Below are 15,904 nucleotides of genomic sequence, written 5' to 3' on the forward strand. Positions count from 1 at the left end.
GCACCACTGGGCTACGCCCCTGCCCCCTTATTATGAATTAGTGTGTGTAATATTCTACATGATATATTGACGTGAACAGCTTATTATGAATTAGTGTGTGTAATATTCTACATGATGTATGTACGTGAACAGCTTATTATGAATTAGTGTGTGTAATATTCTACATGATATATTGACGTGAACAGCTTATTATGAATTAGTGTGTGTAATATTCTACATGATGTATGTACGTGAACAGCTTATTATGAATTAGTGTGTGTAATATTCTACATGATATATTGACGTGAACAGCTTTAACTCAACGCTTTTCTTTTGTCTATTCATTTCTGTTTGCAAAACTAAAAACAATTGGGCCAATTTTCGTTCATCTGAATATTCCTGCTTGTCAAAGAACAGAATTTTGTCTTCTTTCATATGAATATTTCTGTTTGTAAAATAACAGAGTTTTTATTTTCTTTCATATGAATATTTTTGACTGTAAAAGAATAGATTGTTTTTAATTTCATATCAATATTTCATAATCTAAACGAAGCAAACCTCTGTGTTGGGCACATCGTTCCGTGGAGCTCTCAACAAGAAGGTGTTTTTTCACTAAAACTGATGATAATCTGCGTTATTCTAGTCGCGTGTAACACACCAAACACATGTATAATTTTAAATACTAGTAACAAAAGCTGTAACATGCATGACGATTGTGTATTGTATCTCTGCAAATAACTGATTCCAAAATAAATTAATGATAGGATCTTCAGGGTACCAACCATGACTCACTCACTAGCAGAAGCTCTAACTACAGAGAAGAGCTGATGTTGACCACGATTTATGGTTTCAACTCCGTCTGTAGGAGAACTGCCACTTTTATAGTGCGCCAGTATAGGCATCAACCCCCCCCCCCACCCCCCTCAAACCCCCAAAACAACAAACAACAAACAAACAAAAACAAACAACAAAACAAACAAACAACAAAACAACAAAAACAACAACCCAAACACCACCACCACCACTACCACCACCACCAAATCCTATAAAATACAAAACACACAAAATCCCCGAAACAAGTTGTTCAACATATTGTCATTGTAAGTGCATAATGCATGTTTGAATATTTGGGAAACCCCTACAATCCATGGGAATCCTCTGTGCTATTCCTATGCGGGCTCTCTGGAATCGCTCCATGATCCGATCTAAAAACAATCGCATGCGTTCCCGCACGGACGCCGTACGAAAATTGCAGTAATGGAAACATTTGCTATGAAAACAATGTTGTGCGATATTTCACGCACCCGTATCCTGACCGCACCTGCATCGCAACCGCATTAATGGAAACATAGGTTTCGATCGGAGTATACCAGAACCATACAGGTCATGTGTTTATTTATCAATCATATTTGTAATTGGCTTCAGTTTTGATAGAGCTTTATACAGATTATAAATATTCACAACATCTGTTATTATTTAAAAAGGCAGTAGCTGCTGTAGTAAACTTTAATAACCTTTTAGATCAAGAATAAATGCCATTACTATTAAGCCACCCGGATATTGTTAAAATTACAGCCAAAATTTGCCATCTTATTTTATTACGTCGCCAAAAAAAAATTGTACTTATATACTTATACATATTTTATAGTGTTTATTTTTGCTTCTTGTAAATACAATACTTTTTAAATATTTCTGATAGTATTTTAATAGTTGTAAAGTCTCCCATAACTCCATAGGAGTGGCTTGTGTATTTTTACTGCTGTATTATTGTATTACTACTGTTGATCTCTTGTTTTTATTTTAATCTGTACACAAGGTGAGACGAAAATAAAGAATGCGTCTGTCTGTCTTTTACGCCGACAGACGCTGTATGGCTTCAAACGCAGTCAGTAAATTGTTTGTTAACTTAGCACGTGTTACTGGTATGTGGACAGCATATGGTAATGGCCACTTGACCTAAATTGTTAATGAGGAATTGTGTTGCCATGGTATAGGAGCTATGTGATATTTATGTGTTATTTCCCATGGACATGATGACATAGTCGACAGCTTATAATAACATAATTGGTTCAACTTGTCCAAAAGGGGGTGCATTCCATAATGTATTGACATCAATTGCTAGCGCTCTACCCACACAACCACATCCCTTTTCCTCGCCCTTCCAAGTGAGACGCAATTTCTAAATGTAATACACGCATTAGTATATTTGATGTACCGGAGACGTTTGTTTGTTGTTGAGGAAATGAACGTCCTGATATTGTGTAACCAATCAATACCCATCTTTTACTACCACATGCTGCCGGGTTAGTTAGCGGTTTATGTCATCAGTCATATCGTATTTTTAACAGTTTATGTCATCAGTCATATCGTATTTCTAATTGTTAATCCATACCATGCGTTACACACGAAATAACTAATGATTTCCTTTCTTTCTAGTCATTTCGTATTTATATCCAGTTAAGGTTCAAGCACGCCGTCCTGGGCACACACCTCAGTAGTCGAGGACAGTGGGTTAGTGGTTACTTGTTAGTGGTCAGTGAGAAAGTAGTCGGTATAGTGGCCCTACACCTACCCACTGGATATGTGAGTGCGTTGAATCCTTTCTCTCTATGGGACCCGGTAGCAGAATGCGAACCCATTACCTACCAGCATTAATCTGATGGCTTAACTTGTACACCGCTGAGGCAGGTAACTACTGATTACTAGTATACAACGTGTCGATATATACGACGACAAACACGTTTAGCAGTTTGGTACTATTGCATTGACTTGGGCGTCACACATTTCATTGTGTATAGACAATATCCTGTTACGTCTACTGACAAATGATGTATCACTCGCAGGCTTTCATTTATTTAAGAATATTTACCAAATTGCAAATCTGTTTAAATCTTAGTATATTTTATGTTAGAACAGTTATTCCTTTTCTTTCGTAATAACGTCATACACACAATAAACATTAATATTATTAACAAAACAACATTAAACTGAAAACTGTGACACTATTCTAGAGTAAAGTAAATGTATTTAGGAAGAGTGTTATTAATTAATTGGTTATGCCAGACAAAATTACTGTCAGCATTTCCTCGCCAGATATTGATAAAACGGCAAAGACCGATCTCCTCACAAAGGTATTTGTTGTGTTTGTGTATTTTGGTTAGCTCACTGCGTTGGCGAGGAAACGTAATTAAAGGTACTCATTGTATGTTTCAGCGGCTAATCTGCGATATATTGTTACGAGTTTGAATTATAATGACGTAATCGATAAAACGCCAGCACCGTTCACAAACAGTAGCAGGTCGTGTTCTGGAAATTAAAAAAAAATACAAATGGAGTTGGTCGTAAATTGTTTCGCCTGTACAAAACATTGCTAACCAGTGGAAATGGCGAATCCATATTGATGTATGCTGGGTGGCAGTGAGGCTTATGAAAATCGAAGCGCACGAGGAATGCTTATGTTATTACTCAATCAGCTACTGACAGGAACATGACGAACCAAGGAATGGAGATTACCCTTATTCCGTGTATTAATTTACCGAAGAAAGAATTTTATTTTATTTCATAGTATTTTATATCAATGAATTTATTATTCACTTGAAATTATAAAAATTAAACATGATAATTGTTTAACGTTCGTTTTACACACGTGTGTATCAAGAGCTTCGCGCCAACGCTCTACGCCGTCTCAAACAGTGTTTAAAGCGGTTCTGTACTTCATACTTGCATGAACGTCAAACATTATCACGTACAGTTATTGAATAAACATTAATACAGACACGTGACGCACACGCACACAACGATACATCAAATACCTAGTACACTGTTTTTGGTTCTCTTCCAATTTCAGCTCTAGCTGATAAAGAATAACAAAATGGGAAAACAAAGAATAAAAATCAATACATGTTTAATGACGATGGATGCATATACTGAATTGTGAAACAAAAAGTGAATAAAAATCCGTACATGTTTAATGAAGAAAAATGAACACACTGTATTGTGAATATAAAACTAGGACCTATCAAATACAAAACCAGTGTAGAGATAATCGGTCGAATGTTGTAAACCTTCCGCACATTAAAATTACTTGGTACCTTCAGGCCGACTGATAAATACATAATTAGATAGCAATGACTGTTTAAACATTAATGAACTAAAGATCATTACACTGTTGATAATTGATGTGTCCTGGTTAATTACTCATCTAAACAACATGCAGTTGACATGAATTAATCATCTGTTGCTAGCACACGGTAGTGTAGTGGTTGAAGCAACAGCCTGGAGGCTGGCAAGTACCGAGTCCGCATCCCGGTTCTGGCTCCTGCCAAGAGTGAGTTTTAATGGTTTAGTATGGAGGTGTAAGACCGTTACACCGAATTTTATTTCAGTACACTTTCACCATTAACAGATAGCCCACATGGATGAGGATGTGTGCCCTGGACAACGTGCTTGAATGTATATTGCAATGTAAGTACGAAACTCAAGTTAACGTAAATTAGCGGCCTCGGTGGTATAGCGGTTAAGGCATAGGGTTCAAGCCTGGTAGGTGCTTGGTTCTCCTCTCGGTACTAACTCCACCAGAGGGAGTTTAATGACTCAATGGGAAGATATAACACCACTACTCCGATTTCTCACTCATTAACCACAAATCCTCTGTCCTCAACAAACAATCCAGATAGCTGAGCTTGGTACCCAGGAAAGCGTGCTTGAACGTTAATTGGAGATAAGCATGAAAATAACTAAAAATGAATGAACGAATGATTGGATGAACGAGAAGTCAGTTGCCAGTCAGTGGTAACGTAGTAGTTAGCTCGTAGTATTTCTTGGTAGATCTGGATTTGGATACCCTCTAACATGACCGTATACAATGGAGGTCCAGGCATGTACGTTCTGTGCATGATGTCCGACTTTAAGGCCGGTATGTACTAGGCTCTTAAGATAGTAACAACTCCAACAACAACAACAATGTTCTGTTCTATTCTAGATTGGTGGTCGGGTTGAGGTCACTTTCACTAACCAATTATAGTCATTTAAACCTTTCTCGATAAAATACTCAACTGCGTGTTCAGGAGACCGAGCGCTCGCGATTTGACTGATACCATCGCCTTTTATCATTAGGCTAACACGCCAGTCTTGCGAGCGACCGTGATGATTCGCGCTCTTGAACATGCCTCGATTAGCTGCGATCAGTGCCAAGAAATAAATTGAATGGATGAAACGTACCATCATATTTACCATCATATTTCTGACTCGTAGAACGTGGCCTTTCCTTGTTGGGAACAGAAAGAATTTGCCTACGTATTACAGTAGTCGTGGAAGTATGCAGGTATTGGGACTCAGTAATCAGTGTATAGGTGACGAGTATCATACTTTATTTGAGTGTCCAGCAAACTGTAGACATCTACTAAACAATAATGACTGCGAATTAGTCCAGTCATTTTAGTCGCTTTTAGGGCATAACCTTAAACAAATTGCAACACGAAGAAATTTAACTGTTTTCTATTCTACAGAGTCATTTAAATAACATATCAAAAGTATAGAAAAGTATAGAGAACGATTATTTTTTTATTTGAAATTTTCTAAGAGGTATTTAGAAAACAAATACACATATTTAGTGATTCATTGGAGGGATGGTAGTTCACAATATTCGTGATTTTCTGTCATGAAACTGAAACGTTCTGGTTCAATTAAAAACAAGACAATGTCAGATTAGCATGAATGAATATTTTAGTAAAATTTCAAAATGGCCGCCATTTTAAAGATGGCTGTCATTAAATTATGAAGTTTCTTTTTCTTAATGCACTACAGGTATGTCGCCATATACGAATAAGAATATATTCATTCTTTTGACAGTAAAAACAAGCCAATTTCAGATGGTTATGGATTAATATCTTAGTTAAATTTCAAAATGGCCACCATTTCCAAGGTGTGTCCTCATCTCCAGTGTGTGTGTCGCCAACTGTGGTTTCCAGGCATCTATCTTCTGGTGGTCCCTTGTCAACTACACCTCTCTAAGTCCGTTCATCCTCATCTCTAGTGTGTGTGTCGTCAACTGTTGCTTCCTCGCCTCTGCCTCCATCTCTCAAAGTCAGATCATCTTCAGTGTGTGTATCTTCTCTCAACCTTGGTCCGTCTTCAATTTCAATTTGCCTCATCTGTCCAAAAGTGCTTGCCATCAAAATAGCATGTAAAGCTGTATCAGTAATGAAATGGGCTCGAATAGATCTAGAAATATCCTTTCCAGTCAACATGTGAGAAACAGCATTTGGTGAGTAGATGGTTTCAAAGACTTCTCTCAACCCTGATCCAGCCATTATGTGTCCGACACATCCCAAGAAGCTCATTTCCGTATGAAATGCTCCTAGGCGCAAGACAATAGCCTGGAGGTCCTTGTCAAATTGAGAGCTGGCAATGATGCTCTGGGCTTTCCACCAAAGCGGCTAGTCAAAGGTAACGACAGCTGTCACGTTGTACTTAGCCGACTGTTTCAAAGTCGAATAAATACACGAAGGATCGCTAGAGCTCATATCGATCATTGGTAGGAATGTTATTGATGATGGTCCAGGGTGCTGTCCTGTAGAATGCACCGTTTGCATGAAACCTGACCATGCAGGGCGAGGGTTTTTCAAGGGCCAGGAGACTTTCCACAAGATGTCAAGATTTGAGGTAGGGTCCAGTGTTGCTTCTACGTTAGGCAGCTTGTCATATGTAATGCTAGATAATCCATTCCATTCAGACTTGTGAAAATGAACTCCTATTTTCCCAATTTCTAACATGTCTGAAGTATCTGTTGCTCTCGGAACACGTGTGTAAGCTTTTCTTCCAGGTGTCGACGCCGCTACTATGCCCATCCCATGGAATGTGTTGAAACCATCCAGTGTACGGACATTGTGGTCTACATTGTCCGCAATGAATTGTAACACATCTCCCTCTTCATATCCCTTTACGTTAATGCCATTTGTAGATGCTGCATTGCGTTGGAAGTTTTTTTTACCTCTGTGTAAGAAGATGAAAATCCATGTTTATGGAGCGTGTCGATCAGAAATCGGGAGGCGAAATGATGTTGCATTTGTATTCCAAGGCCAATTTGCAATGGTGATATGAAATGCCGTGGACGACATGCTTGCATGATGGCTTGGCCTATTGAGGCTATCTTCACATCAGTATTGGTTCCACCAAATAGCTTCCTTAGCATCAACAACAGAGCACTGGGCAGGAACGCAAGATTTTTCTCGACTGAAGTTAAGTCCTCAATACATGGATATGCATCATCATCATCAACAGTGATGGACTTTATGTCTTGTCGTAGAAGTTTAGCTGCTAGTTCAACTATGCGGAATGTCTCCTCATCTTGATCCTGCTGCTTGGGTAACCTATAGAAGTCATGGAGAATTGAAAATGCAGTTTCGTTTAAAGTAACAACGTCAGCTTTTCCATTAACTTCAGCTATGACGACCTTTTGGCCATAATGGTCTAATAGTTTCTTTTTCATGTAGGGTATACTATATGGTGGGTCATCTGTGTAGTAGTTCATTCTGTTAACAAGTTCAGAAACTGTCATTTGGTCAGCATCGTTGGATTCGAAATACTCAACAACTTTCAGGAAGGCATTTGTTCTGTGGACATCCTCTGGTCTTCCTAGTTTACGTAACTTCTTGACGGGTTCAGCATCGTCAGTTGCATAATTAGGAATCCGTTTCAATGTTCTAAAGTTAGCACTGCAAGTGCGATGGTACATGGCGTCCTTTGCAAAACAATCACCTGCATATTCTAACCTGGATAGCACTTTTAGACCCCATTCATCTTTTCGCCTGTGGCAAATACTCCGGATTGTATCTTGAAATTGAATTTCTGTCCTTACGTGAATCATAGTAGAATGTCCAGTTTTCCAGTCCTTTTGGTCTCTTTGGCCACAAAAAAGACAATCAGTGCGAAAATTAAATGCGTCTCCAAATGATCGAAGTGCACGTGCTTGTGTGTTTACATCTTTATCTGGAGGACTACGCAATGCAGAAGCAATGCAGTTTGGATTAATATACTTCCTTCTACACTATTGATGAACGACCTGACCTTCAACGGTATTAACATCGTCGCCACGAGAGATGCTTGCAGCATTTATACTGTCACTACCTTTTCTCCGTAATCTGACAGTTGCCCCTTCTAGTGTTTGTTTGCATATTGCGCATGCTTCCATTTTACCTAGATGTAAATAAAATTTACTATTGTAATAATCAGTTTAACTTTTAATAATATTCGTATTTCATATACCATAATTTCCAAGTTTATTGACCGTCATCATAAACCTGTTATTACAGCACAGTATATTAGTACATTACGTCCAAAATGGGCTTTCATAGTTTTACATTTCAGCAAGAAATTGAAACTGTAGCTTTACTCTTTTAGACTATCTTATTCTGTGAGTGAATGATTGCTGTATAATCTTTTAGGAAGGTGGACTTTTATTATTTGTATGTGTATGTGCATTTATGAGCAATACGTATAACTGCGATACAAAAAACAGTTGTGAAATCACAAACGTTACAAATTATGAATATGTTACGTGTTAATTTTCAATATAATGCCGAATATGTATAATGTTATGTTACGTGTGTATGACCTTTCTTGTGCAATGCATATTTGTATATACATATCATATTTATTACTACGCATAACTTCCTAAATACCTGTAGTTAGTTGGTTATAGACTAGCTGTAGATCGCTAACGCTGAACGGCAGGTTTGACCTTGTTTACCTGACGTCAAGTATGGTAACTCGACAGTGACGTTATAATTGTTGTTGTATTTGCGTATTTCTATATGTTTACGGATATTCAAATATCTTCGTTATCGTTAGTAGTACGAACTTATACTTTTAGTATGTTATTAATATACACATGTACTATATATTTCAGTTGAAAATGTTTGTGTTGCAATTTGTTTAAGGTAAAAGTCTACTTTGACTGGACTAAATATTCATCTTCTTCAATACGCAATGCGTTATATTGTAAATTAAGTCTTTTCTTATCTTTTCAGATGCATTATGTCCAAGCACACACTATGAAGGTACGTGTATTCATGATGTTGTACTTGTATATACCATGCATATTCACCGTAACCCTGCATTCTCCTTGTCTTTTCACGTGTATGTATGCTATTATATACTTGTGCATATGCGTATGGGTGTACGGGTGAATATGTGTCTTGATTGCATGCATACCTGTATGCGTGTGTGGCCCATTCCATGGGTTATAAGGTGTGATATGTATGTGGGCTTAACTTAAATCGTTCAGAAAATAGCTGACGGGCTAACAGGGTATGACCGCAGCGCCACCTATCGTTGTTTACCGGTCCATTGTTCAGCGACAACGAGTGGTGGCAACGTTTGCAAACTATTTTGACTGGTTCCCTCAGTAGTCATTACGTTTAATGTGTAACGTAAAAACTAGTCTAGCAAACGTGAGCGACTGGCTAAACTTGCATTTTCCGTGTGTGTGTGTGTGTGTGTGTGTGTGTGTGTGCGTGTGCGTGTGCGTGTGCGTGTGTAGCTTTAAACAAATCCTTTTTTTTTGTCTTGCAGTGGCTAAGCTGTGTTCCAGGTCAACAGCTACTGGATCTCGAGTATTTTTAGATGCATCTAGCGCTATGGCCTCAGACACGAATTGCACGTGCCGTCTTGTGACATCAGCAGATGAGCTAGAAGTGCAGGCTATGGACGCGCCCGGGGAGGCTAACTGCGAGTCTCGGGTTGAGTTCAGGTCAGAGAGCATGGTGACGTTCGAGTGTTTTCGGACAGGCACTGTCATCAAAACAGACCATGTCAAAGAATTTGACGTTGTCTTTAAGAGAACCTCCTCGTCAGCACTGGCTAATTACTGCGTGCACGTGAAAGCACGACCAGTCAATAACGGTACGAACTTACATCTATCACAGGCTCAAAACACTGTATGTCATCGTCATGGTGACCATAAATTGCTCATATATCAGACCTGTACAGACCCCCACCACAATAATTCTGAATAAACAATATCATTGGTAGTAAATCTTAAGGCAGAGATACATTTTACATCTAGTTTTCAAAAGTTTTATTGGGGAGCATAATTCCGAACCCTCTAGAAACTTTGCTTTGCGACATCGATGGCAATCATTCCCCCGTGTCTACTTGCTTCCGCTGTGCCTACCGTAGGCAACATATCTGGAGGGGGAGGGAGTGTGGCACAATATTTCTTGGAGATGGCACAGTCTAGTGTAGACCCCAAGTCAAATGCTTATATTTATATAGAGTGGAACTCTATTTTAGAGAGCATTTCCCCTTTTCAATGTCTGATGAATAATATAATATAATGTCAGTTAAGGTTTTCGTGAGCGCTTGGCCACAAGTTCACCAACTTAACTACCGTTAAGTGACTAATGAGGAGACAACATAAGCGTACGAGGCAGGATGACGGAGGTGGGTGGGAACTGCCCTCTAACGCTGGAGCAAAGTTTCAAAAACGGTACAGATATTGGGGCAAAATGCGCTATTCTGAGACCTTTTTACCATGTATTTCCATTATTATGCCCGCACAATTAGTTGTAATATATGGGGGAAAATCGACTGGCATTTTTAAAATATGATTATGTTTGGGGGGGGGGGGGGGGGGGGGGGGGGGGGGGGGGGGGGGGGGGTATATCATAACCGACTGGTTGATATGATTTGTTAATATTTCAGGAGTTGAGGCAGAGGTTTCTCTTTTCTGTGAGTCTAAACGGAGGGAAATTCTAGAGACCCAGGAGATTTCCACCGAGACAGGCGTCATTCCTCCCGACACGTCGCTGACCACGGAGAAGCCCACCACCAACACGTCAGACCTGACGACCAGCACGGGCGAGAGCGTTACAGGAAAGACAACTGCTGAGTCGTCAAACACCAGCACAGTTATCTCCGGAGCTGGCTTGTCGTCAACTACCAGGTCGCCAAAGACGGAAGAAAGCCAGTCCGCTGGGCTGGACACAACTACAAGTAACTATAGTGGGGCAGTTAACACAAACATTGTGCACGTTTGGTTAAAAGCATTAAACTTTGCACATATATACCTTGACCAATTACAAGCATTTTCAAATACGGACCCTAGTCAGCAGCGCCCCCTGGTGGCCAGGGATGATCTACAAATGTCCCCCACCCCTTTTAATTGGGCGATTAAAAACAAAGTGTGCACTTTTGCTTTAAAGCATGAAACCTTTTTTTTTCTTGCTAAACCTTTATGACCCCCAGATCACTGGCAATGTCAAGGTTGGGGTGCCTTGAATCATCGTCTTACAATATACAACAAAAATAAAATTATAACATGATTATGTGTACCTGTATAACGGTACGGTAAAGGTTTTATATTTCATATTATGTATATAAGCAATATGTGATATGTATGGGAGATATATTCATTACATTTCTTATATACTGCACAACCGTATTCATATACATACATATACATGCATACATACGCATTTTAAAATGATCTGAGGGTCAAGAATGATAGGTGAAAAATAAAATAAAGGGTGGGGGGGGGGGGGGGGACCGAGAGGAAGGGGAAAGAAGAACATAAAGAAAGGTTTATCGACAACCAAAAGGTTTTGTTGATGTTGTTAACTGTTTTACGTGGGTGTCTAATGTAGTAAGGACAACACGTTTTTAACTGTTTTACGTGGGTGTCTAATGTAGTAAGGACAACACGTTTGTTTAACGAAGAAGAGGAAGAGCATTAAATAAAAATAATAATACAAAAATTAAGACTTGTGATAGGAGGACAGAAAAATGGAGAGGAAAGATAAACATGACGAAAGAAAAGTTTCTATCCAAATGATGAGTGTTTCAAATGTGTAAGATACGTATACTAGAACTTGTGTTATTTGTAAGTACAATGGGTTTGAACACAATAAGAGGAATAGAGAAATAACGCCTTTAAATGAATAAAGTTGTAAATTAGACCATTTACTTATGAACTGGTCTTCTTTTTCTGACAATATGAATCTTTCAATAACCGGCCTCGGTAGCGTCGTGGCAGGCCATCGGTCTACAGGCTGGTAGGTACTGGGTTCGGATCCCAGTCGAGGCATGGGATTTTTAATCCAGATACCGACTCCAAACCCTGAGTGAGTGCTCCGCAAGGCTCAATGGGTAGGTGTAAACCACTTGCACCGACCAGTGATCCATAACTGGTTCAACAAAGGCCATGGTTTGTGCTATCCTGCCTGTGAGAAGCGCAAATAAAAGATCCCTTGCTGCTAATCGGAAGAGTAGCCCATGTAGTGGCGACAGCGGGTTTCCTCTCAAAATCTGTGTGGTCCTTAACCATATGTCTGACGCCATATAACCGTAAATAAAATGTGTTGAGTGCGTCGTTAAATAAAACATTTCTTTCTTTCTTTCTTTCTTTCAATATTTCTCTGATACTTTATTATATTTACAACTTCAATAAAATTTAAAGAATGATTTGTATATTTACAACTATAAATGTACCGTTTCACTATTAAAATTAAATGATTTAATAAAATACTTAAGTGTGGACCTCCAAGTAGTAAAACACATATATCTAAATTCAAGGTAGTACCTGTTTTCATCTCAAACCAATTTTTAAAGTTTACCAACAACTGTCTTGTGTGGTAACAAGTGAAGAATAAATGTTCTAACGATTCCGCTTCATTCGAACAAAAAGTACATAGATTATCTGCTAGTATGTCACATTTATTCAGGTAAGTATTCGTGGTTAATATACGGTGTATAAGTTTGAACTGACAATTTTGCGTCTTAGTGTCGATGATGGTTTTTCGTATAAGTTCAAAGCATTGTGATAACATGGTTTCGGTGATTGTGGTGTTGAGATTGTGGGACCATTTGTGACAAATGTTTTCTAAAGAACATTGAATACGTGTATTATAGCTATAGTATATAATTTTGTTATCATTAGTGTTTAGTGTTTTGTTATTAATGGATCACTTTCAGCTATTTCCATGTTTAATCTATGACCGTTTATTCTACAAAGCTAATATTTTGGAATATAATTAATTAGTCTAAAATATAAGAAATAATTGCCATTTAGGTTGAATTGTTATTGTACGGAATTAAATCGTTTAATTTCACCATTTGCAGTAAGTATGCATTTTATTTGTTTCAAGCCTTGATTGTGCCAATGTAGAAACAGTTTTATATGTTTAGGCGGAATAAAATTGAGAAACGATTCATTTATAAATTGCTTTACACTTTCAGTTTAAAGCATGAAACTTGGCACATACATCCATGGACCCATTACAAACATAATGATATGGCCAAATGTCGCCACCGCCCCCTGCTGATCTACCCCACCCCCCGCCTTCAGTGTACACATATAAAATAACTTTCAAGTACTTGCATTCAAATGTATGATTACCACTCATTATTAATGGTAAATGTCCTTTTGAATGGATGAGATGCACACAGGGAGAAATTAGGAGGGTTGATACAAGGATGAGCAATATTTTGGTGGGAATGAAACCATTAGTATCAATAACTGATGATTTGTGTTCGGTAGTCGACTAAACCTGGATACAGAAATATCATTGCTAAGTGGAAAGAAGGCGACTGGCAGTGAAGACCAAAAGAGGAGAAGCAATGAAAAATATTAGAAATTGTTTACACTTGCGTATTATATAATGAGTACAGATTAAAAGAGGAGAAGCAATGAGAAATATTAGAAATTGTTTACACCTACGTATTATACAATGAGTACAGATTAAAAGAGGAGAAGCAATGAGAAATATTAGAAATTGTTTACACCTACGTATTATACAATGATTACAGATTAAAAGGCAACTTGTTATAGGTAAGGCATCCTGGGTGGGTGAAATGGTTTCCACTGTCTTATGCTTTTGGAAGTAGGCCTACAACACCTTATTTGCTCGGTCAACACGTTCCAAGTTACTGGGACCTAATTCACTAAACGCTCGCAACTTTGCGATATCGCAGTGCAATGCAAAAAGACTTGCAAAGAGGATATTATGTTGTCTATCAGAGCCTAAGACAGCTTTGTGAATTAGGCCCCTGGTCTAATACCCATCCCCGACTCGTTTTACATATCTAAACAAAGCAAAAGTAGTGGCACATCCTGTGAAGCTGTGAAAGAGAGACAGGGCCAATGATTTCTCTTTTCCTAGGACACCATAGCGTCTGCTTTCTCAGACACCTTTCCTCACTTTTCTTTTGAATTCTTTGTTTCTGCTCGTGATATGTGTCACACACAACATCATCTATTACAGAATGTTCTAACTGTGTAGTGATGTATGTAACAACTATACCACATCATCTATTTAAGAATGTTCTGTGTAGTGATGTATGTAACAAATATACTGTTGGCATTCTGATCAAATATCAGGTTGCTGATAGGAACAAGATTCCAGGAAAGTAGGAAGACGTTTTACATTATCCAGCCATCGAGCATTTTGTCACTATAAACTACCTTGAAGACAAGGAAATACTCATTACACATTGTGTCGTAGTTATTCGTCAAGGAACCGAGTGTTCAATGCCGCCATGTAACCACGAGGAAGCAGACACTAGCTTTTAATTCATGTTCAGGGTGCTATTCTGAACGGTTTTGTCAACAGTCTTGTGTGCGCTGTTAACACACGTATGCTTGTCATCGTAATTGACAAGTTATATCATGTGTTTACCTTGAATCAAAATGTGAGTATTTGTGTTGCTTTTGGTAGAGGCAAATACTTTCCATTTTATGACCTTTTGAGTAAAGATAACCCTGTCCCTACCTCTAGGCGTGTGGCACTACCTCTGCTCTTCTTGGAAAAGGTAAAATAACAGCCTGAGGTGCACGAAACTGCTACCCTGATGTAACCCCTACCTTTATATACATGGTTCTCAACCCTTACACCTTCATAGGTAAAGATGCTCCATAACAAACTAACTTTCAACTGATTTGTATTTCCTTGATTTATTAATATATGTTAATTCACAATTTATATGAAATCTTGTAACAAATGTTACACGACATATTCTGGTACACACAAACAAGCGCACTCACAATCTCGTACAGAATAAGCGCGCATCCCTGTATGTTAATTCACAATTTATATGAAATGTTGTAACAAATGTTACACGACATATTGTGGTACACACAAACAGGCGCACTCAAAATCTCGTACAGAATAAGCGCGCATCCCTGTATGTGAATGAATGCATTATTTGATGAATGAATGAATTCATGAATAAATGAACGAATGAATAAATGAGTGAATCAGTAAGTCAGTCAGTCAATGGAATAATTAGTTTGTTAATTAATTAAATAAGTAATCAAGTTGGAGCAACGCAAGAATACGAAAGCACACTCGTATGTTTCGTTACGTTTACAACAGTGTGCATAATATATGTATTTTATCACCAAAATTAATTTGATAAGTATATTATCTGTCAACATACTATCCCTCCACGTTTCTATGTGTTCAACACTAAAGTATGTTTGTTCAGTTTGTCTTAACGTGATACATCTTAAACACTTAGGACTATACATCTTAAACGCTTCGGACTGTACATATTAAACGCTTAGGACTATACATCTTAAACGCTTAGGACTATACATCTTAAACGCTTAAGACTGTACATATTAAACGCTTAGGATTATACACCTTAAACGTTTAGGACTACACATCTTAAACACTTAGGACTATATATCTTAAACGCTTCGGACTGCACATATTAAACGCTTAGGACTATACATCTTAAACGCTTAGGACTATACATCTTAAACGCTTAAGAATGTACATATTAAACGCTTAGGATTATACATCTTAAATGCTTAGGACTATACATCTTAAACGTTTAGGACTATACATATTAAACGCTTAGGACTATACATCTTAAACGCTTAGGACTATTACGGTATTCACAAAACTCTGTATTGTCTGGTGTT

The 15,904-nt window shown here is 38.1% G+C and overlaps 1 protein-coding gene across 1 annotated transcript in view; it reads left to right on the top strand.

The window, feature by feature from the left end:
- The window catches only part of LOC121372525, a 29,297-nt gene that overhangs the window by 7,784 nt on the left and 5,609 nt on the right, over positions 1 to 15,904 (top strand). Inside the window, exons 3-5 of the mRNA XM_041498893.1 lie at positions 9,009 to 9,038; positions 9,553 to 9,882; positions 10,684 to 10,974. Of these exons, the coding sequence (XP_041354827.1) occupies positions 9,009 to 9,038; positions 9,553 to 9,882; positions 10,684 to 10,974 (651 nt within the window). The remainder of the gene's footprint in view (positions 1 to 9,008; positions 9,039 to 9,552; positions 9,883 to 10,683; positions 10,975 to 15,904) is intronic.

This window comes from Gigantopelta aegis, chromosome 4, assembly GCF_016097555.1.
Source record: "Gigantopelta aegis isolate Gae_Host chromosome 4, Gae_host_genome, whole genome shotgun sequence".
NCBI classification, from domain to species: Eukaryota; Metazoa; Mollusca; class Gastropoda; order Neomphalida; family Peltospiridae; genus Gigantopelta; species Gigantopelta aegis.